Below are 23687 nucleotides of genomic sequence, written 5' to 3'. Positions count from 1 at the left end.
TCCCATCGTATAGCATTTTTTCATGATATAAAGACAACACAAGACAGAGGTCAAGATGGTCTCTGTGGCTCAGACCTCAGTGTTGTTTGTGTACTGGTGGCAGGAGGTCCATTCTTTGCCCCGACTTTCGCTGAGGTAAGGCGATGGCAGGTTTTGATTAATTGATTTCCTCTCCTGCTGGTGTTTACTAAGGCGTATTCAGGGCCAGGGCAAGGTGTGACGGGCAGTACAGGGCCCAGAAATGAGGGAAAGGTGTTGGGTCATCTCCGTGGTGACAGGCTGTAAGCTGTCATTATTTTTATTATTTTTATTATTATCATTATTATTGTTATTATCATTATCATCATCATCAGTCATAGTGCTACAGGTAGAGCTGGAAGAGTTCAATTATTATGAGGTGCAATGTCTATAACCTGGACATAATTAAAGGTAAAGGGAAAATATAAGATGACGGGGAAAAGATAGAGGGATGAACTGAACTGCAACACCATTCCCGCCAGACAAGCAGTATATCAACAATTTCAAGCATTAGAATGACTGATTGTGTAGCAACAAGAAATATCCGAGACATCACAGGGCTGTTGTGGTTTACTCATCTGGTTGGCCCATCCTTTCTCTGCAGCATGACAAGGAAAAGAGGTGGTGGCAGGGTAGATAGGAGAAGGGGAAGCAAGAGAAGGATGGGGGAGTGGAGAAGGGAAAGCAAAGGAAAAAAAGGGGGAGGGAAATATGACGAGGAAAAGTTGTAACTGAATAGTTTGTCATGAATGGCAAGGGCAAGTTTATTTCTGAATGAGCCCAAGGAGGGCGCATCTACAGCCTCACTCAGAACAGGATTTGAGTGGGGAACAACTAAACATGAAAATAAAACACTTTTGAGTATCCATTTGACATTGTTGTCAGTCTGCAAGTGGAGCCATGGAAAACAAATCAGCAGCTGTAATTACACACAAACCATGCATGATCTTATAACAAGGAACCAAATCAGTGCCCAGTAGTGTTCCCCATATAGTATTTTTCAGTGAGCTTGACCTGCTACCTGGTGGCCCTCTTAGAACTTCTTGTCAGCTCCAAACCTGCGGAGCTCTTGAGTCCAGCGAGGCTTAAGTGACATTTTTTTGTACCAAACTAGCAACATATCAGAGTTGTAATGGTCAATATTATGTTTACACCAAAAAATATGAGCGCTGCACTGCTGTACATTACTGATGATGTTATAATAAAAATACTGGCAAAATAGAAAGCATTCAGTGATAATATCCATAACACTATCCAGTAATTCATAGGAATGCACTAATGCAGACTCATGAGTGAATATTTTCTTTATGCAAGAAAAGAGAAGTCAAAGAATGGTGTTATGCTTTCAATTTCTTGCAAGTAGTGGTGGAAGGTGTTGAAAATTTTGCTACTCAAAATTTCCTTCGCTGGCATGCCGCTGCCACACACGTGATGCATTCCTCTCTCTCTCCAATCAGGAGAACATGAGTTTGTTTATGCTGCTGCAAACCATATTATATGCTGCTGGCAGCATGTGTTAATTTATATCATATTTCTAATTTAAATTATTATACATAGGTACGGTATATCTTTAGCATCTTGTTATATTACATTCATTACATGGAACTTTAGAAGAACAATATATAGCATGTGATGATTGTTTCTGTAGGAAAAAATATATATTTTAATTTCCTTTTTCTTGTGTTGCTCTGTATTTTCAATACTATTAATACGTCAATTGTCTCTATACCATAGCTGTGAGAAAATACATATATGATTTCTAAATACTAATGAAAAACTTGTAAGAAAAATTATTTGACAAAGTCTGCATGCAATTTTTTTTTTTTTTTTTTTTTTTTTTTTTTTTTTTAGTTCCAAGTCAGGTTGAGCTCACTACAAGATCCTATTGAGAACAAATTCAACCTTGGTAATTTATCAGGATTATGTCTCCTTTGTATGGGAATATATCTGTGTGATGATTGAAGATGTCTCAATGTATCTCTACTTAATGTATGTTTATGTTCTCTCTCTCTCTCTCTCTCTCTCTCTCTCTCTCTCTCTCTCTCTCTCTCTCTCTCACTTATGTTTCTTCAAGTAACGTGTCTCCCCTCAGTGTGTGTCCCAAGTAGTTTGGCCAGGATGTGACACCCCACCCTGCCGACATGTCAGAGGAGGCGGCAGAGAGTGGGAGTGACGGGGGTCCGGAGGGTGCGGTGGGCATGGTATCAGGCGTGGTGTCAGGTGTGGCCTTGGGTGTGGCCATCGTGGCGTCCAGTGTGACTCATGGCGTAGGAGATGTGGTGCACTCTGTGGCCACGGGTGAGGCTGCATGGGTGGTGTGTGGTGCTTGGTTGTGTGGCAATGTTTGCTTTACAGTAACTAAAGATTTTTTTCTTGCCTACAACTCCTGTTTTTGTGATTTGAGTTAATATTGTGTTGACCTTTCTTCATATCTACCTTTATCTTACTTAACCCTTTCATGCACCATGATGCGATTTGCGTCAAACAACAGCACAAGAGAGTTGACGATTAATTTATTTTATAGGTCTAGCTTAGATCTTTGATGCAAAAAATTTTGATGAAATTCTGAAAGACACTTTGTTTTTGGCGAATTTTTAAAAGTTTTTTGACGCGATTCGAGTCAAAAGCTCAGATGTAGACAATTCAGTCTTGACGCGAATCGCGTCATGGTGCATGAAAGGGTCAAAATCGTGGATGTTCCTTACCTGTTCCATTTCCACTTCCAACCTGTTCCAAAAATCTATACTTCTATTTGGAAAACTAAACTTCTTAATGCTCTTTCTGCACCCAGTCTCTCAACTTGTGGGAACAGCATGTTGTAGGCATTTTATTCCTTTTAGTTCAGCCCTTAGTCTGCTTTCGCCAAGTGTAAGAATAGAAAGAATACAATGAATTTGCTGTTTTGTTTATGTCTTGAATGATTTATGGCTTTATTTAGTCTGTGCATGCTTGTTAGTTCATGTATTTTATTGACTTAGGTCCTCATTTTGTTATAAATAATGATATTTTCTAATTTCATCTCAGCATTATTCTTTTGCTCATGAGTAATTTATGTATAGATAATTATAAAATATGGTAAATCTGTGTGACCCTGTAGCAGTTTATGTAATACATCAGCCTAAATATATTTGTCATACCTATTAGTACTTGGAAGTTGTCATTGAAGCCTTACTAAGGTGAACTGTAGGGTTGCACCGATAAGCAATTTGTCCGATTACTGATTATCGATTAATCGGTAACCAATAATTGGCCGATACCGATTAATCGGCCGATTATTTAGAAATTGTAAATGTGATTAATCTTCATTAATTACTGGACACTGGTACCACAAAGTTAAAGACATACCGTAACCCTCATGTTTACAACTTTGTTTACTGCCCAACTGTCATTTCCTGTATGGGGAGCAAATACTTCTAGTAATTTGTTACTTATAGTTCAGCCTTGCTTTGTGGAAACATCCTGGTTTTAATATGTTAGAATTTGCCAGTTTTCTCGTTTTTGTGGTGATCCTAGATGCTACTAGAAATGGTTGTGTCTTCTACTAATTTACTGTCTGTTACACTGTGTTTGCTTACTTCTAAACTAAAAACACGCATGCTTTGATTTTTTTTATTAGTACAAAATACAGTATGATTACTGCATATTAATATGAAATAATAACTTTATGTGGCTACGGTGATGAAAAAGTTGAATAATGTCCATCAATTAGGTAAAACTGAAAATGGTATAAGTGTACCGTACGAAGTCTGTATCTGAACGTGACCAGTACCAGTACGGTGAGACTCAGTGAGAGTCTGTGAGACTGACGCCACAGGCTGTCATTTGCCTGTCAGTCAGTCAGTGTGTCTCAGTGAGCATTTAAAGTACTAAGAAACATCACTTGTCTAGTTCCATACTTTTCATTAGGTACGGTATATTACAATAACTTGTTTCCCTATGCACGGCAGGCATGGTGAATGATATTTCTCGATTACTGTACTTAGCAAGTTGTAATAGGTATATAATTTTTGTTGGTTGTAATATAAAGTAATAGGTATGTTTATTTTATTTTATTTTTTTTATTTTTTTTATTTTTTTAGTTTCAAAGTTGAAGCAAATACCGGTACTTCAGTTCATATCATAATATTATATATCAATTTGAATTACCTAATATACATTTGCATAGGGACTTGTTTGAAATAAGTGTTGTGGAAAGGTATCAGAGTTTTGGTAACATCACCATCCTTACATTAACATTATTAATATTGTGTTATGTACATTGTATTATAGAAGAGAAAAAACTTTACTAATCGGCCCCAATTAATCGGTCAAAAGGCTGATTACTGATTAATCAGCAAAGTGGCCGATTAGGCCGATTACCGATTACTTACCCATTAATCAGTACAACCCTAGTGAAATGATAGGCTAAAATATGATTTCACTGTCAGATTCTGTATATGCTTATATAACACATCATACTTAATACCTGGATCAGCTTTCAAATGTATAGTTTCAGAAATAAGGTTAGAAGAAATTAAGAACATTGGAGATAATTCTAAAGGTATCATTGGAGTAGGGATTGGTTCTAGAATTCAGAAGATGGATAGGTGTTGAGGAACAGTCTGTTGCATTTATGAAGAAGTTGGACTTGCAAATATTGAAAAAATAAGATTATAGATAATGCTGGAGTAGAAAGTGAATTTATAAAGTGGGGTAGGGGTGTCAAGGATCTGTCATTTCTAGGATGGGGAAATGTGCAAGTGTAATGTTGATGTTAAAATGGGCCCAAGATATGTCAAAGTAGAATGTTTATTTTTCATTTCTTTATTTTTTTAGGGACAAATTTAGGTTGACTTTTACTTCCATTACTTGGATATTTATCTCTGGGTTGAGTTTATTATTCTTCATTCAAACTTATAGCCTTGGGGGGGAGGTGTTGACTCTGACATGAGTGAGTACCATCCAATGTTGCCAGATTGTCGTATTCAGCCTCCTATGTTTGCCGATTTCCGACCCCAAAACTGACTCCTCGACCCCAATAACTGTCTTCATATATAGTTAGCATTAAAGTGGTTTATTATTGGTGTTTTTTGGCAATAGCTATGGCTCAGAAACTGGTAAATATGAGGCTCTGAGTATGATAATCTGGCAACGGTGGTACCATCCCATTTGAACATCAGACATACACATAGTAGCTAACACATTTCCCATCCTAGAACAGACATCCCTCACACCCATACCCCACTTTCTTAACACATTTCCTACTCCAGTATCACCTCCAACACTAGAATGCTGGAATAGGCAATGTGTTTTAGTAGCAGGGTACGGGTGTTGAAGGTGTCTTGATACCCATACCCCACTTTCTGAACACATTTCGTTCTCCTGCATCACCCTTAACCCAGTAGCAGCGGGGATCATGTTTCTTAATGGTCCCTCCAAGCGAGAAAAATGAGAAAAAATCACCCCTCACACAAACCATTTCATAATATATATCAAAGCATTTCTGATCAGATTATGTATCATCTATTGTGGGGGGTTTATATCATGGCACACATTTGGCCCGTTGTGGCTGCACGGTAATGCCACAAATTTGGCCCATCGCTGCTACCGGGTTAACACTGGAGTACTAGGATAGGGAATGTGTGTAAGAAGCAGGGTTTGGGTGTTCAGAGTCCAGTAACACCCATATCCCACTTTCTGAACACATTTCCTACTCCTGCATCACCTGTAACACTGGAATGGGGAATGGGTTAAAAAGCAGGATATGGGTATTGATAGTGTGTCTGAGTACCCATACCTCACTTCCTAAACATATTTCTTACCCTAGCATCACCTTCAAAACTTGAATACTGAAATAGGAAATGGGTAAAAGAAGCTGGGGATGGGTGATGAGCATTTCTCTGTTGCAGGGATGGGTGATGTGGTGCATGGCGTGTCCTCGGGTGTTGGGGTCAAGGTGCACCAGGTGACGGCGGGGATGAAGCGCCTCCTCACCGATCCCCCAGAGTCCCCCACAGCCAGGGACAGGGAAGGGGTGCTGAGGGTGGATGGGGAGGAGGAAGAAGAGGAGGAGGATGAGTGGCCTGGAATCCTCCCCCCAACACCTCGCATTACAACTCTCTCACCTGTTTCGGACGACCTGTACAGTGATCTGTAGGTTCATAAGTCATCATTGTTAACCTTTTTTCCAGTTATACTCATAAGATTGAATTTGTAATTTTTTCATCTAAATTTTAATGTAAACTTGATCTTCTCAAGGAATAGAGGATTTTTTCAGCTATTCTGTTTGACTTACACTGTGAGACATCTTAACCTCATCCTCCCATTCTTGTAGTGTAGTTTTTCCCTCTACGCTTGAATGCGCAGTAAATCCAGTATTGTCTCTAGAGAGTATCCACACAGACCAAGACTTGCTGCTTCCCTTTGCTTTATGTTAAGACGCTGCATCATAGAATGATGCTGCACTATACTTTTTGAATGACTGTGATCCATGGCATGACCTGGCCCTGTGAATAGGCTTTGGGTCATTTTTGGAATGGTCATATGACTAGTTGTGCCAGGGGAGGCATTGGTTAGTCACAGATTTCACAAATTCATGGGATCTGTGCCCATTAACCCCTACAAATTTCAGGAGACGACTGTGTTTTATAAAAGAAAAATTAAACTCACAATAATCAGTTTACTGTTATGTGGGCCACTTTGAACAATAGGCTACAGTACTGTCGAATATAATATCAATGATTGCTCAGGATTTTTAGTTATTGCTCTCTTTCATCCTCACCCTTCCCCATGTGCCTCCTTACTTCCCCTTCTTCACCCTTCTCTCACCTGCAGGAGTCCCGGCACAGACTCTGAGGCAGCAGCAGAGGATGCAGCCATCAACCATGAGCTGGGTCTGTCAGAGGACCACTACTCAAGGCCTGAGGTGGGTTTTCTGCCTCACTGCCTGTCTACCTGACTACATTTCATACATAAGCTTTGACTGTACACTCCTGCCTTTCCCTTTCACTTCACTACATCTTCACTCTATTTTAACGTTACCATTTTTATTTCTTTCCACCATCTTCCTTTTTTGCACTGCCTGCACTTCATTCCCTAGAAAAGTATACTCTCCTGCCCTTCCCTTTGGCTTCACTATATCTCTGCTTTATTTTTAAGTTACCCATTTTATCTCTTTCCTTATTCTCCCTTTTAGTACTGCCTGCACTTTCATCATCATCTCATTGATGCTTGCTCCTAGGAGCTCCCACCAGGGGATGGCCATGGCAGAAGAGTTTCCATCTTTCTCTATTCATACTCTCTCCTTGCCTGCTCAAAGTTTCTCAAGGATCTTTCACCCCTCTCCCTAACATATTCCTGCACCCTATCCCTCCATTTCAATGGAGGTTGTCCTCTAACATTCCCTCCCTCTATCTCACTCACATACTCTCTAGAAAATTGTATACTACTGCCCTTTCTTTGATTTCACTTCATCTCTGCTCTAGTTTGATGTTACCCTTTTTATCTCTTCCCTCCTCCTTTTTTGCATTGACTGCACTTCTCCACTCCTTATATATTTGTAAACTCCTACCCTTCCTTTTGACTTCACAACTTCTCCACTCCATTCTAACATTACCCATTATATCTCTGTCCTCCTTCTTTCTCTTTGTACTGTCTTTCACTTCTCCACATCACAGAAAATTTTCCTTCAGTCACTCCTCTTTGATGATGAGCCTGGTTGCAGGAGAGCATTCGGAACATGAGCCAGGAGGCTGTGGAGGTGAACATAGAGAAGTGCAAGGCGTTGATCCTGCAGAGTGATGAGTCCACCACACGACGCCGAGCCCTCGTGCACAAGTTGATACAGCTCAGACTCAGACTCCAGGTGAGGGGCACTATTCCCTTCTCTCTTCCTCTCTCTCATTATTTATTATTATTATTATTATTATTATTATTATTATTATTATTATTATTATTATTATTATTATTATTATTATTATTATTATTATTATTATTATTATTATTATTATTATTATTATTATTATTATTATTTATTGTTTCTTTTTCTTTTTTATCATTTTACCATGAATACAGAATATTGCATTGAACCAACAGAGCATGTAAAAGGTCCCCAAATTCCCTCATTTACAAACTCCAGAAGAGATTCACACATCAACTTAATTTGATGCAGAAAAAGTTGGTCAGCTAGAAAAAAAATTTGTTATGTTTGTGTTGTCAGAGCAAATAGTAAAAAATCAAGAATATGTTTAGTTGTCAAGTAACATAAAGGCTGAAATATAGCAAAACATGCAATTAGTGTGCATATTATCAGATTTTAGCTAGATGTTGATCTGCCCTTTTCCAACCAATGACTGGAGTTTTAGTCTATATCTCTATTTCTTGCAAAAAATTAAAAGCAAAAATAGTTATTAAGTATGTATGCCTAATTAGTTATGCATGAAACACTAAACCCTGGTTGGCTAAAATATTCTATGATGGGCCTATGAAGTGACCTCAGCTACACGTTATCTTTAGTCCATCCCAGCCAGTGCATCAAAACCTTGCTCAGCCCATGGCAAAAGCTGTATTCCATTACTTTTACTCTTATTGTAGTGATGAAATGAAGTGGGCCACAGCATCACTTACCTTTTTGGATATGTTGATGAAAAAAACTGAATTTGATTGCATTTTTTGTTCCTCATGCATGGGAAATTATGTAAAGAGGACATGTTACATACATATAACCCAAAGAAAGGCATGTCAGCAGGTGCCAAGGCAGCTTTTTTTCTTCTTTTTTGCTTGAGGAGGCAGTCAAGAGCAAAATAAATAAGAAAAAACAAAAACATGCAGACACACTGCTCCAAAAAAGTGAAAAGAAGGTCCTAAATAAGTGATCTAAAATGGCTGGAGAGATGTTTTCATGTTGTTTAAGATTTATATATTTACATAGATACTCAGACCACACAGATCCATTGGTCCAGACATAAACTGAAGTACTGTCCTCACCCTTTTTTCTGCCACCCCAGGATATGCAGGACACAGCTGAGATAGTCTCCACAGGGGTGCTGGTGCGCCTTGGGCACCACCTGCAGCCCCAGAAGCCGCCCCTGACCAGGGCCTCCAAGCAGTACTGTGACAAGTGCGCGCACATCATCTGGGGTGTCATCAATGTCTCTTACTTCTGCTCATGTGAGTCTTAAATATGTATTATTGTGTTTGAAGGGCCTTAAGACCTATACTGTTTTATTTAATAAGGCATTGCAATGTTATGTAACTGGAGAGCAAAGTTGCAAGTCACTGTAAGGAAGAGGAAGTTTAAGGAGAAGAAAGGAAATATGAATGACTGTTTCATGTAGCATACTCATCATAAACTGGCATTTCACACTGCTATATATACTTGTGTTTACATACTCATGTATAATTGTGTGTCTGAAGAGCAAAATGGTGACTCAACTTCTGAGTGTGGTTAGGGCATGAGGGACAGGTTTATGGATATGACCCCCCACATTGAAATTACAGAACATATTTTTGTTTATTTGCATTCATTGTGTTAAGTCATCTTATAATGAGTTTAGAAAATTATAATAGTACTCACAAACCCTTATTGATTGAGCAGTTATCTCCTGCCTTTGTGGACAATGTGAGTGAAAGTAATCACTTTCTGACCATAGAGTTTACCTGCACTGGACATCATATACATATCTATCTATCTATATCTCTGACACCCTGCTCCCTCATGGGAACTTCCCTCCCTGGGGTGACCGCGGCAGACATCACGGTGGACATCATATAGGAGAACTGATATCTGTTATTGGCTCTGTACTGCTACCTTTCTCTTTGTTTCATAATTTTCAAATGCAATACACCCTTCTGTACAATATCATGACGTTATGAACACTCTTTGTCACATCTTCACTCATGGCTATGTACAGTGTGACGTTATGAGAAAACACTGGGGATTGGGGAAGGGATGAGGGGTGAATGGGAGATAAGGGTAGTAACTGAGAGTGGGATGGTTATGCAGGAGTTATGGGTAATGTTGGATGAATGGGTGACGTAGGTTGTGATGAAGGACGGCACTCGTGAGGAATGCTTGTGAAAAGCGCCACTTATGTCACTTCATGCAAGTCATTTCCATACTTCCTCACAAGGTGACTTTCAGATAGCATCTGAAAATCAGTTTGCTTACCTGTTTACTCACCTGGTAGGGCCACCTCCTCCTGGAAGCTCTAGACATATCAAGTGGCCCAATACAAAATGAGCTTTGATGACCAAACACCAACAATGAAGACTAAAGAACATTATATGGGATTGGAGTAGGTGTATCAAACAGTAATTAAGAACTTGTGACTCAAGCTTTATAAATTGTGACTTAGGGAATAGATGAGATAAATACAGATAACTTTACTCTAACCCTGACACTGATGTCTTTCCCTCGTCAGTGTGTGACTACAGGTGTCACGGCAGGTGTGTGGAGGGCACCATCCGCAGGTGTGCCAGCCTCAGGGTCAGCGAGGACCCCACCTACATCCTGCGCATCTGTCCTGAGGTTGGACTTTCTGCTCAGGGCTACAAGTGTGCCGAGTGCAAGCGTGTCATCACCAACAGTGAGTCCAGTTGTGGGTGTGGTGTGCTGCAAGCTGACTTACATGTTTACTTTAGTCTGTCCTCATTTTAGTTTTTTCCTTGTTTTTGTTTTGTTTTTTTCAGCTGTAGAGATCTGAAGTGTCTTGAACCCCATGTATGTTGCTATTAAGTGTTTTTTATAATGTTTTATATTTTTTTCCTCCTTTTTTGGGGGAATTTCATGTTTTTACTTTTTTCTTTTACTGTGATGAGTGTTGGTTTTTGGTGTAATTTAGTATTGTTGGCCCTATTTATTTATTTATCTACTTATTTGTTTTTGGAAGTTTTGTGTTCTGGTTTCTTATTAAGGTTTTTATGGTGCATGAAGGTATGTATTAGTTTCTCTAGCGATTCTTTTCTTGGTCTTGTTTTCTTGGGTTTCATTGCATGTTTTTTCCACTTTAAAGGGAACATGTTTTTTCTTCATGGGTGTAAAGGGAATGTTTTTTCTTCATAGGTGTATAGGGAATATGTTTTTTCTTCATGGGTGAGTAATGAAAGAGACTGCCAAGGATATGCAGAACATTTACATAAAGTTCTTATGTTATTTCGGACTTGATCATTCTCTGGAGTACTCTTCTGTCACTGCATGGCTGTTCATTATGCATAGTTTTCACTTCTTTCAATCAACCTTTGCTGATGTTAGAGCACTTAGTCAAACACATTGTTGTTGTCATTATGAATTGGTTGAAGGTCAACATAAACACAGCTGTAAAACATTCTTCACCTGTGTTGGCAGCCCATTGTTTGGAGTTCCTGTGTTGGATGATGAATGTGGTGGGTGGACTGTGGCATGAGTGTTAAGGCGGCTTTACACGTGGCAATTCCTAACCGGCAATACAGCCGCGATGATCTAGCGGCTAGACCGACTGGGTACTCTCAGGAGCAAGTACCTTCACACGTGGGAGGAGCCGCCGGGAGCATCAAGACGTAAACTGCTAATATATGCAAGGGCATGAATTCATTCCAGACACCCCAAAAGGTTACTACCATATCTTAAAACCACAATGAGTTTGGTCCATTAGCCTAATATTGTAGAAATACTTTAAGTAAACGAGTTTTATCATAAGTAGTATTGATTGATTGATTGATTGTTTATTGTGGCATTTAACAACAAAGGAGAAGGGAGGAACATGCCATCTCAACCCTCAGGCATTACATAGTGTGATTATATAATACACAAAAATAATATCATTCCTTACCTCCTTCGATATCTCGCAAAAAGATAAACATTTCCCACAATGTAGCTGCCACTCTCTCAAAAGTTGTTTTGCACAGACTCTGCTTCTTGTAGAGCTTATCTTGTGGGTCCCACAAGTGTCGATGCTGCCTCACTTCCTCTAGCAATGCCACCTCGGCCTCCCGGCTCCAAATCTTGTTGTCTGCATCTGTCATTTCTTGTTTTATTGGTGCCGATATGTTGTTTACCCAGCCGCCAGTCAGCAATACAAGACGGACACACTCAGCTGCAGAGATCTTGCCGAGAGAAGGGCTCCCAGACCCAGACCCAGACCAAAAATGCTGCCGGCAGCACGTCGCGGCTGTATTGCCTACCAGGAATTGCCGGGTGTAAAGCCACCTTTAGTCTCTCGTCATGTACTGTTTTCTGTTGTAGGTTTCAGCTGGGTGAAGAGAAGAATATATTCATGACACATTGTGGCCTTTTGTACATATATTGTGACTTACATCATAAGGTTTGCTTCCAAGCATTAGGGCAATTTTTAACCATTTAGAATTTTTATCTCACACCTTTCTCAAGTTTTCACTTGATTACTGTTTTGTATACAAGGATTTTGACATTTGTACCACTTAGAATTATTATCAAACATTTTGCTGCAGCTTAATTTTGCTGTTCTTTGCATAAGTTCTTTGTTCATTTTTGTACTTCCTTAGCAGTGTTCAAGACACACATGCCTTGAAGACTCATGTCACATGCATGTCCTGTTATTTTGTCACTGTTTATTTTTATTTATTTATTTTTTCAGAAGACAGAGTAATTTCAGAGGCAGGAGGGAAGAAACAAAGAAGGTGCAAAGGTATTAATAAGAGTACTGTCTCCATTGTAGATTACTGTGGCCGTGGAATCCTTAGCTTGCTCATTGGTGTGGGAGACATTGCCTTTCCTTTTGAGGCTCATTGAATTTTGTCTACAGCAGGATCTCTCCAGTAATATTTAATTGGTGCTTGAAAAACATTGTTATTAATAAAAACATTATATGTGTGGTGACATTGAAATACATTTACAAAGGGTTAATAGTCTTTGACCCATTTTTCCCATTTGAAACTCTCCCTATCACTACCTGTTGTAGCTGACATAATAAGAATCCTAATTGTATCAACATGTGTTACATATCTCACCTTAAAAAAGTTTAATGAGGTGTTTGGTGTGAGGGTCGTTCCAAGGCTTGCAGATGGTAGCCTTTGTGGAGTATTACTCACCTTATCCCCACGCAGGCCCCTCTTGCCTGGCTTACCCACTTCCATCAACACATCAAACCTGTCAAATTCAACCCTTACAGTTACTGGTTACAGAGACAAAACTGATGCATAGAAGCACACACACCACTTTAAGCCATAGAGTTTGAAAACCTTTGAGCTATTTTAGGTGACCCAGCACAACTGAGGATAAGACAATACAGTATAACAGAGTGCATCAAACATTGTCATTAATTCCCTTAAAGTGAGTTTTGCTTTATTCATGTCGATTCAATCATGAGAAATATTATTTCAGCTGAAAAAAAGTAGTGATAGGAGGAGTTCAAATAAAAAAATGTCTGAAAGTCCTGGGGTGGTGGCACCAAGAGGCAAGTCATGTGACTACATCATCATGAGAGCAGTGAACAAACACTATCCAAGGGGCAGCCAAATGCTGCCTTCCAACAAAAATATCTGTTATTTGAGAGAATCCAAACATTATTGTGCAAATTTGGTATCTATTCAAACCTTTGTTATTGTTGAAAATTTATTTGAAAATCGTTATTGGTGAGATCCTACAAGAGATAAGTCATGAATGAAAATGTTTTATGCTTCATGTTCAGAGCCAAGTGTAGGATTCCATTTAGCTTTTCAGTATTATTTAGCTCTCATCGGTGACGAGCTTCCTCGGCTGTCTCTCTCAGTTGGCAGTAATGTATCAATTTGCAGCAGCAAGTTAGGTCACCAAAGGCAGTGGTGCATTTTGTAGTTGAATATAAGTTAGAGAATGTCTGACACCCTTAGTTTGTCACCCAGAGCAATGTTTCCTTGCATTCTTTTTGTTTTACAATTTAAAGTCCTGTAACAAGAAGCTTCCTTAATGCAAGAGTGCAGTCAAGCTTTGGTTATGTTTCTGCTTTTGAAACTGAGGAGGACATTATTGATTATTGAATGAAAGAGGCTTACCTTAAATAGGAAAGTAATACAAACAAAGGTAGTAATACTTGGATATTTATTTCATCAGGTGTTCAGTAAATAATCAAGAGTTGAATATAGACACTAGCATCATCTATGTGTAGTTAGGGAAACATTTCATCATTCTGTTGACTAATGACACTGTTTTGCATTTTAGCCCATCCAAGGGGCATCTCTTGTTTTGGTGACCCACTGCGAAAAGGTACAGCACCCTCAGTGACCTGTATCTCTGACCTCCACCTGTCTCCCTGGACCCTCTTGTCTTGACCTCTCACTCTGACTGTCTCCTCTCCCATCCCCTCCTCTTCTCCACTCTCTTCTTCCTCTTTCCTCTTCCTCTTCTCCTCTTTCCTCTCTTCTCCTCTCCTCTTTCCTTCTTCCCTCCTCTTTCCTCTCTTCTCTCCTCTTTCCTTTCTTCTCTCCTCTTTCCTCTCTTCTCTCCGCTTTCTCTCTCCTCTTCCCACCTCTCCTCTTCCTCTACCCTCCTCTCGTCTCCTCTCCTCTCCTCTCTCTTTTTCCTCTTTTCTCTTCCTCTCCTCTCCTCTCCTCTCCTCTCCTCTCCTTTCCTCTCCTATCCTCTTCTATCTTCTCCTATCTTTTCTCACTGTGTTGGAAGCCAAGCTTAGAACTGTAACTTTTCCAACAAAACTTGCTTGCCACTGTGTACCAGACTCACTCATGCTTGAAGGCCACATGTATAGTCCTTGAGCAGCATCATGTGTTTGTCCGTAGTGAATGTGGCAGTGAAGCGGGTGCTCATAAGGATGCTACAAGTGGGGTCGAGATGCACTCACATAGACCAGCTCTTCCCTCACCCTGTCTAATGATGGATGTTAAGTCTTGCTGTTCTGTCCTTTGCCTGAGCTGAGAAACACTACTGTCAGCGTTCTTACCAATATTCTGTCGCTTTCTCCAGCTGAGCCAAGAAGCGCTGGGTTAGTTTCCATTGGCTTGTCATTAGTGATATTTTGGGCATGGAGATGGGACCTGTTCTTGGTGCGAGCAATACATGCAGCCACTTTAGATTATATCCGTACTTGTGAATATTTCTCATTAAAAATTAGTTTTATTGTTTGATAGTTAAGTTTTACAGAATTACATGATTACCCTATGTAAGTAGAGGATGGTTACATTAAGGACCCCAACTTTGAATAGTGTTTAGGATCTCCAGAATACCAGGATTGGTGCTGAGTGTGTACCCTCTTTCGTGGTCCAAGAAAGGGAAACAAACTAGTACACATGAATTATTGCACTCCTCTGTTGGTGACGTCTATATATACAAGTCTACCTCACCCATTATTAGCAAGCTCTCAATTTTGTCTACTGTGTATAGTCAGTAAATACCAAAAAACTTGTTGCCTGCATTCTTTTTTATATTTTTTATGGGAGAGGTCATATTCCTTCTGTATGTTTCCCTCCCTCCACTCCTTCCTATTTTTTTCTCTACCTCATCTGTCTTCTCCTGACTGACCCTGACCTCATATGCAACTGTGAAGTCGATAAAAAAATATTTGGCTGCATTCACCACTCCATTTGTTTCAGTATCAGAACCAAGCATAAATTCTCTGACAACATGTCCATGATGCCAAACTATAAAAAAGGCAGTTTCAGTCTTGCATGTGAACTGCTACCCCCTGCAATTTGCAATCAACTAAATGGTACTCTTGTATAGACAACATGTGGAGTATCTTAAAAGATAAACAGCTGGAAGTAGAGAGGACAACAGTTCCTGTGATATCTAGGTGAGTAAATAGTGCTGTGGGTCCAACATGGATGACCACAAGTCAAAATTGTAATAAATTTAAAGAAAATAAATTGTATTGATGAAAGAAGATTGCTTGGTTGAAGCACATGAACAGTATCACCACAGCCTCAGAACTTGTAAAACCCTCATCCATATGCAAAGCCTGTCACAAACATACTAAGAAGGTAGTGCTAACCCAGGACAGTTACAGACCAGTGGCCAGAGTCCTGGACAAATATTTTATGTGTCGATTGGTTGAGAACGTTGAGTCTGTCTCTGAAAACCTCACTACACTGAAGGAGATTGCATGCGTAGAAATTGGCAGGCACAGTGTATATGAACAAGCTGTACTAAGGTGCTTGGATAAACTCAACACAAATCAGTCAACAGAACCCCACAGTTTATCAATAGCCAAAGTTACTAAAAGAACTCAAGCAGCTAATACGTACTTGAACTGCTTATCAGCGTCTTGTTTCAGTCAGCACAACTGAACAAGTTCCCTGACGACGGGTAGCTAGCAAATGTAGTCTGGGTTGCATTGATCCCCAAAATGAGTACATGCATTTGTTTTCCTTAATTTTCCTCTCATACAGTATAATACCTTTTCATCTTATTACACCATTTGTTATGTACAACCCTGAGCATTTTGTTTATTTAGTGGGGAAGGCGACACAAAATTTGATATGTGGGTTGCAATGGTTACAAAAAATCCATCCATACAATATTTTTTTTTTTTTTTTCATCCTGGCACCTATGCATCCTAACATCATTCATCATGCATTACCCCGAGCATCTTTCAACTTACTGCAGGGAAGGCAGCACAAAATTATGTGTGGGTCCCATTGATTACAAGAAATGCATACTTATATTTGTCTGGTTTTCCTTCCATGCACCCTTGCACCTTATTCCCAACACCCTTCATCATGCATCACCCTGAGCATCTTTTCTCTCATCGGTAGGGAAAGAGGCAGAAAATTATAAAATCTGCATGCATCTCTTTCCTAAATTCCTTTACACATCATAATTTCATCTCATCACATCATCTTGCACCACCTTGAGAATCGTTCTTCCTCCGCCAAATATTCTGTATGATTGCAGAGACATAATTGATAATGTCTGTGTATGTGTTGACAAAAACGATGGTATGAATGAGTGCTGCATTTAAAGGGGAAGTTATGGGGATGATTCCAATCTCCCAAAATAATACTTTGATTTAAGAAGGGCTTTGGAATAATTTATAAGTGATCATTTATTGCATAACACTGTCCAAGGTTTGCTGAAATAACCAAGTTGTTAAACCCTCCCAAAGTCAGCTTCTAGTCACTGTGCTGGTGTGGATTGCCTACCACGAGCATGTTCACCCCCCAGCCATACACACACTGGCTGGGTGCTTCTGTTCATGCTTGATACAGGTAACTCTCGATTTACGCGAGTATTGTGCCCTTGAAGAGGTCGCATAAATCAAAAACAATGTAAATCAAACAAGAGGCAGGTTTGTACCTTTACTGCCTACTGTATCACTCTGACTCCTCTCCCTGTCGTGGTTCCTCCTCTGGCTGCCCTTCCCCTCGTGGTAGCACAGCAGCGAGGGTGTTGTTGTTGTTGAGTAGCGTGGCAGCGTGGGTACTGTATGTATTGTTGTTCAAGTGACGCACGGGAAGAACTGAGCTCAGCTGTGTGGCCTTGGCGCTGTGTGAGTCCAGTTGCGTGAGACATCTGGTGGCCACTCCATAAAATGTTGCGTATAAGTGAAAAAACTTGTAAATTAAACATTTATTTGGATTTTGGACCCCGCGTTATTTCAAAAACGCGTTAACCAAACTCGCGTAAATCGAGAGCTACCTGTACAGACTCAAGTGGACAAGACTGAAAATTAATGTGTTGCTTACTTGTTTATATATTTGTGTTGCCTTTCTCTTTGTTTGTTTGTTTAGTTGTACCCTCAGTCACTTGTATGACATGTGGCTTGATGGTGATGCTTCATGGAATTTTTGTTATTATAAGACACTATGCTAATATCCATGCATCAATTTTATCTCATAATTTTGATCCATATCGCATTATATTTACTTACACCACATGACTGCTGTTGATTTTCTTGCATCTCCTTTTGAAATTGTAAACCCCATACAATCACCGGTCCCGTTGTACCGGAATTTTCTCTTTACCAAAACCTGAATAATGACTCCTTCCTTGCCTCTTCCCAAATTACCAACAAAACCTTTGCCATGTCTCCTACCCTTTTATGTTTCTAGAGAAGTTCAGTTTAACTAACCTTTCTCTTATTTCTTCACTTTCTAGTTTCGAAATTTCTTAACTGTTCTAGTCTTTCAACTGCATTGACGATAGCAAAGTTTTCAACCTCTGTACATCTCTACTAGCACTGTACCTACATTGCATAGATGACTGACATTCTATGAAAGGAACATAAAGTTTGACTGAAGACTTGGCTCTAACATTAGCTAAATGCTAAATATAGTTTGATCATAGCTTCCTTTTGATGTTGCTTGAAATAAATATGGTGCAAGACCTAAGCTGCTCGATTCTAGCTTGAATGCATTGCCCCCTCTCCAGACATTGGCTGCCTCAGACCCGTCATTTATCTACTTTAGACCTGAGTAACCTACTTATGAGTAAGGTCATTTAAGCAACACTCATTGAACTCCACTTGCCTCCTAATACTGCACCATACTGTACTGTTGACCTCACCTCACTTATCCCAGAAGGCTTATCCTCGACTCATAACTCTCTTTATCATCCGAAATTTAGCTACGATCACTAACTCTTCAATCTCACCCTTTTGGTATCCAAATTGAAATTGATAACAATACCTACTCCCACATCTCCCATGACCAAACTGTATGCCACAACACTCATATCCTCATACTTTTGATTTAATATTGACCCCACTGTAAGCTTCCTCCAGCTTTTACCTTTACCTTTGATTTTTCCTCTTGCTATCTAGCCTAGCGCCAATGCAAATCAATCTACCTCATCTACTCTGGCCTCTGTGAAACTAAAAAAAATCAAGATAGATTACATCACAACTTGTCTGTCAACCGCTAAAATCACTACATTATACATCTCAAAGAGATTCTCAAGGCATGACAAACCTTTTAGAACCCATGCTTGGTGAGATTGGTGAGTATGTGTTTCTCAGGAACCCATGCAATTTGTGTTTCTCTTAATTATGTTTCTTCTAACTGCTAATTGAATGTTCCTACATATGCCTTCAGTATGTCCCCTATAACCGTAATTAAGCTTAATTGGCTTATAGTCTGTATAATGTTAGGCTAACCAATTTATAAAAATCGGCAGGCAAAAGAAGTAGTCCAGGTCTGCACCATTGGCTATCCTAGCTCCTTTAATAAAGACGAAATATATAATGTCACCTTTAATATCATATTATTCCTTCTCTATCTCGAAATCCTGGCTTCTCACTGGCGATTATATCTTGTGCTTTGATTATATATCTCTCACCTGAACTACTCATCCTCGCCGTCCTCTCCGTACCTCAATCCCCCCTCGCATACCTAGCCATCCTCTGTGTACCGCCTGAAGTAAATGTTCGTACCGAAATCTCTTTTTCCTGTGTTTTTACTGTCATTTTCATTTTTTTAATTTCTTTTGTTTTTTTTTTCAGCGTCTTTTTTTCTCTTTACTTTTTCTTTTTTTCTCATTTACTTTTTCCCTATACATCTTTTTCTTTTCATTTTGCTACTTTGATCTCATAGTTCTTTTTTGCTATCCTGGTGTTTTTCTGCTCGTCTGTAGATTTCTCTATATTCGCCCCTATTTTGTCTTACCCATTCTTTATTTTTTGATAAATTCTGATAAATTATTTCATTGTTTTTTCTTGTTTGTCATCCACTTGTGATCATTGTTGTTCTTTGTTCTGTCTATTATTCTAGCTCTTACTATTCTCTTATATTACTATTCTTCTACATTATTCCAATCATTCCTGTTTCCTCTTCTCCTCAACTGCCTGCCTCTACCTCATGAATCCTTAAATTTCCCCCTTTCTTCAAGATAATCAATCTTCTCTCCCCTCAGAGTTTCACTTCACTAAAAATCTTTGTTCCACCGGTTTTAATCCTGCTTCCACCTCACATCTTAACCTAAAAACGTGATCACCCAATGATCACTATCTAACAAGTTCACCTATTGTCAGTCTCATTAGTGGTTGGGACTAAAGTTCCCATTATCTCCTCTCTGCTCAGTCTAGGCTATTATCTCACTTATATGGCTCAGTAACCAATAACTCAGCTCAAGCTTCCACCTCTTCATCCTCCTCTATATTTCTATAATTAAAGTCCCCCATTTGAATTCAATATTTACTATACCCATTCTGCTCATCTCCTGTAGTAGCTCTCCCTGCTAATATACCCTGTGGCCTGGCCTGTATGGCCTGACTGTAGGTTTTTTTTTTAGTTTTCTTTTCCCCCCCAACGAATTCCCAAACCAACTTCTGTTCCACTTGTTGTTTGTTAGTTTTTACAGTTTTAATAAAAACATTAACATAGCTCAACTTTCCCTCCCTTGCCCCTTCTGTCTTTCTGTCTTCTCAATCATTGTGAAACATCTGATAACCCGTTATGATCTATTATGATCTTGTCTATCAATGTATCAGTGATCGTGATATCTCTATAAAATCAAAATTCAAGCTTCACTTCTTCACCTAGTAAGTCTATCTTGTTTCTGAGGCTCCTGCTGTTAGTATAGAGAATTCTTAGCCCGTCCTCTGTTACTCTTCCTACCTTTCTAAGCTGCCTATTAATAATATAGTCAGATGTCCCTCCCTCTCCTCCTCCCATTGCTCCCCCTCCCTCCCTCCCTATACTAAAAAAATCCCCCAGGGGTACAAGTGTGTCGCTCAGGGAGTCTGAGAGAGCCTCAACATCATCATGTTACCACATTTCCTTTAAACAGTAGTGAAGGACTTTTTTTTCTTCAAATTATCACACAGGTATAGTTTGGGTAAGTGTTCATATTTACAGAGTGATTTATTATCGTGATTGTTATCACTCCATGGTAAAGTGGTTAGCATGTCTAGCTATGTATCTGCAAACCTGGGTTCAATCCAGGCCAAGGCAGCTGGCATGCAGCCCACCCAACTGTTGATCATCTCTCTTGGGCTTGTTGATAAATGGTCAGCTAGGGAACTTGGGGAAGGTAAAATGTGGTAACCTGGATGGCACACTGGCCCTGTGTCTAGAGGTAATGGGTTATTTCCTGTCATGGGCTCTAGTGCTGAGGTGACAGTGACAAGCGACGACACAGTGTGCAGCTGTAGTGTATGTCCCTAACATTACATTATTTTTATTATCGCTCCACAAGTTACCTATAAATTTAGAGACACTAATTCACAGAACATGGGTTCCTGCAGGTACGCTTCAGTAATTATCTTGGTGATGGCTTTCTCGTTGATTTTAGTATGGGTGATTGTTATAGTTTGCTTATTTCACTGTGCTGCATGGCTCATATATTTTGATGTATTTTTCATATTTCCTTTTGTGTATTGCATGTGTTGTAGTGTAGTAAAGATTTGGGGTCATGCGGTGTTTCAGTGGACTTTGTTGTGCTTTAAGAGAGCTCTTTCTGTTTCCGTATTTAAAGATGATTTCTCAACATGTTGAATTTGATGTAGATATTACATGCAGCTACAACTTTGAACTTTGAACAGATTTTTTAAGTGTCATATAACAAACCTTAATACTCAGTTCATAAAAGAGAGATTGAAAGTGCAAGCAGTAAAAGTTACGTAATTATTATTATTATTTTTTTTTTAATCTATGACACACCAGATTTTGGACAGCTGTTTCTTCTCTGATTATAAACTCCTGCCTTCAAGAATTCAGCTGGCTGCATTGGGTGGATTATAATTTCCTGTTTCAGTATTATATTTTCCCAGCTATTAAATGAGGATTAATTGACTTCTACTGTATGTACACAACCCCTAAAAAATTAAAGTAGTATTTGCATTTTCTATTTAAGTTTAATGGATCTCCAGTTAAATATGAGTCAGTGGAGATGCATGTGATGAAGTGATGGAATTTTAAACAAAAGTCTTTACTGTGCTGAGTAAGATCCTTTATCATAGTATTGTCAACCTTTGATCCACAGGGATGTTTATCACTCCCCAATACATTAAGGCCCGACAGTATATATGTCATTCCCCACATTCCTTACCCATTCTCCTGTCCTCTTAGGGTGTGTTTGCCATTCTTTTCTTCACCACTCTAATTGTTACTCTTATCAGGAAAAAATGTCAATGGAAAATTATGTTCAGGTGTAGATGTGAAGAAGTGTCATAATATAGAATGTTTATCAATCTTTCTTTTGATATTTCTATACCTCAACTCAGTTGTCCACATTATAGTTTGTTTCCTGATTTTAGCACCTACTGGAAGGTTCATAGAAATTGGAAAACATACCCAGTTGCTGAAAGAAAGAGTCACATACAGCTCCACTCCCTCTCATCCTGGATTGTGAACATTATATCAGTGAATTAAGGAAAGCATAAAATTAGTTTCAGCAGTTCTTCACCATATTGTTCCCCACAGGCCATGCCCACCCTCTCAACCTTTATTTTCACCCAAACCAGAGAGTGCGTGGAGTGAGCCTCGTCGCTGTGACTACACGGGTCTCTACTACTGCCCGGCCTGCCACTGGGAGTCCCGGGTGGTGCTGCCGGCGAGGGTGCTGCACAACTGGGACTTTGAGGAGCGCGGTGTGAGCAGGCAGGCCAAGCAGTTCCTCGCTCTCATGAAGACCAAACCTGTCCTCAATCTGGAGCTACTGAACCCACACCTCTTCAAGTTTGTGGAGGAGCTGAGCATGGTGAAGGTGAGAGCTTGTGTATGGGGGTGTGGGTGGGTTTGGGTGCAGGTGTTGGTGTGGATGTGAGAGTGTGAGTGGGTGTGTGGATGGGAGTGTGTGTGGGTGGGTGTGTAATTCGCCATGGTCTGACCACACAATAAACTTGCAATCACCAGCCAGTATCCTCCCTAACTGAGCATGGAGCTCACGAGTGATGGATCTCTGGGTACAGCTGAAACCTCACAACCCCTACACACCTGGAAGGCAGGACACAACCCCTGACTGATACCTAGTACCCATTCAGTGCTGGGTGGACAGGGGACACAGATTAAAGGAGAATTATGCCATTTGGAAAGCTAATTTTTTTATTACATACAATTTTGACTATTTGATTTTTGTACCTTAACTCAGTACTGAGGAATTGTTTTATTCTGATAATAGTATGTATGTGTTGAAGTTATGGTACATACTCCAATTAGTAAATGAATGGTCAGCTTATCCTTGGTTCTCCTTCCTCAGAAACTCCGTGAAGACATCCTGCTCATGAAGCGTTACCTGGAGACCTGCCGCAACGCTCAGGAGACACGAATGCTCCGCCAGCTGGAGGAACGGCAGCACTTTGTGGAGAACACGCACATGTACTCCCTTCAGGACCTCATAGATGCTGAGACTGGGGTGCTGGTGGCCTACCTGCAGAGGGTCCACCATAGCTTCTCAGAACATATCAAAACCTCCTGTCTGGTGCGTTTAGGGCTGTGTTTGTGTGTCTTATCTGTTTTCTTGTTCTGTTGTCTTGTATTTGTCATCTTTATTTTTATATGACCAGTTCTTAAAGGGTGGGTTTGTGTTTATATCTGTTGGTTTAGCCTTGCACACCATAACAGCATTCGGACAAATGTTTGACCTCATTGGTTATGTCACTGCCACTGATCAAAGTAGAGTGATTTCATAAGTGGTAATTTGGTAAGTACAGTAAAGCCTCACTTAGCGCGAGATCAATTAGCGCGAACCGCAATTAGCGCGAGCCACCATCTACCAAGAAAAAAAATATTTAGCGCGAAAGCCTCAGTTAGCGCAAGCAGCCACCACGACTGAATTTTGAAAATTGCGCCAAGCCGCCATGATACGCGGC

General features: G+C 39.8%; 1 protein-coding gene across 9 annotated transcripts in view; it reads left to right on the top strand.

Annotated features, from left to right (window-relative positions):
* Nucleotides 1–23687, top strand: part of LOC127003251 (differentially expressed in FDCP 8-like) — a 33148-nt gene that overhangs the window by 6507 nt on the left and 2954 nt on the right. The window contains exons 1-11 of one of the 9 annotated variants that reach the window (XM_050869667.1): nt 15–135; nt 2111–2238; nt 5907–6150; nt 6832–6922; nt 7721–7861; nt 9003–9165; nt 10419–10583; nt 12588–12638; nt 14150–14194; nt 22341–22582; nt 23075–23296. In XM_050869667.1, the coding sequence (XP_050725624.1) occupies nt 2160–2238; nt 5907–6150; nt 6832–6922; nt 7721–7861; nt 9003–9165; nt 10419–10583; nt 12588–12638; nt 14150–14194; nt 22341–22582; nt 23075–23296 (1443 nt within the window). In that variant the 5' untranslated portion in view covers nt 15–135; nt 2111–2159. Of the gene's footprint in view, nt 1–14; nt 136–1888; nt 1925–2110; nt 2317–5906; nt 6151–6831; nt 6923–7720; nt 7862–9002; nt 9166–10418; nt 10584–12587; nt 12639–14149; nt 14195–22340; nt 22583–23074; nt 23297–23687 lie in introns of those variants that run through there. The other 8 variants (XM_050869662.1, XM_050869664.1, XM_050869663.1 and 5 more) reach the window with 8 other exon arrangements.

This window comes from Eriocheir sinensis, chromosome 25, assembly GCF_024679095.1.
Source record: "Eriocheir sinensis breed Jianghai 21 chromosome 25, ASM2467909v1, whole genome shotgun sequence".
NCBI classification, from domain to species: domain Eukaryota; kingdom Metazoa; phylum Arthropoda; class Malacostraca; order Decapoda; family Varunidae; genus Eriocheir; species Eriocheir sinensis.
The sequence above is the reverse complement of the archived record's forward strand: the minus strand, read 5'-3'. Positions and strand labels throughout refer to the sequence as shown.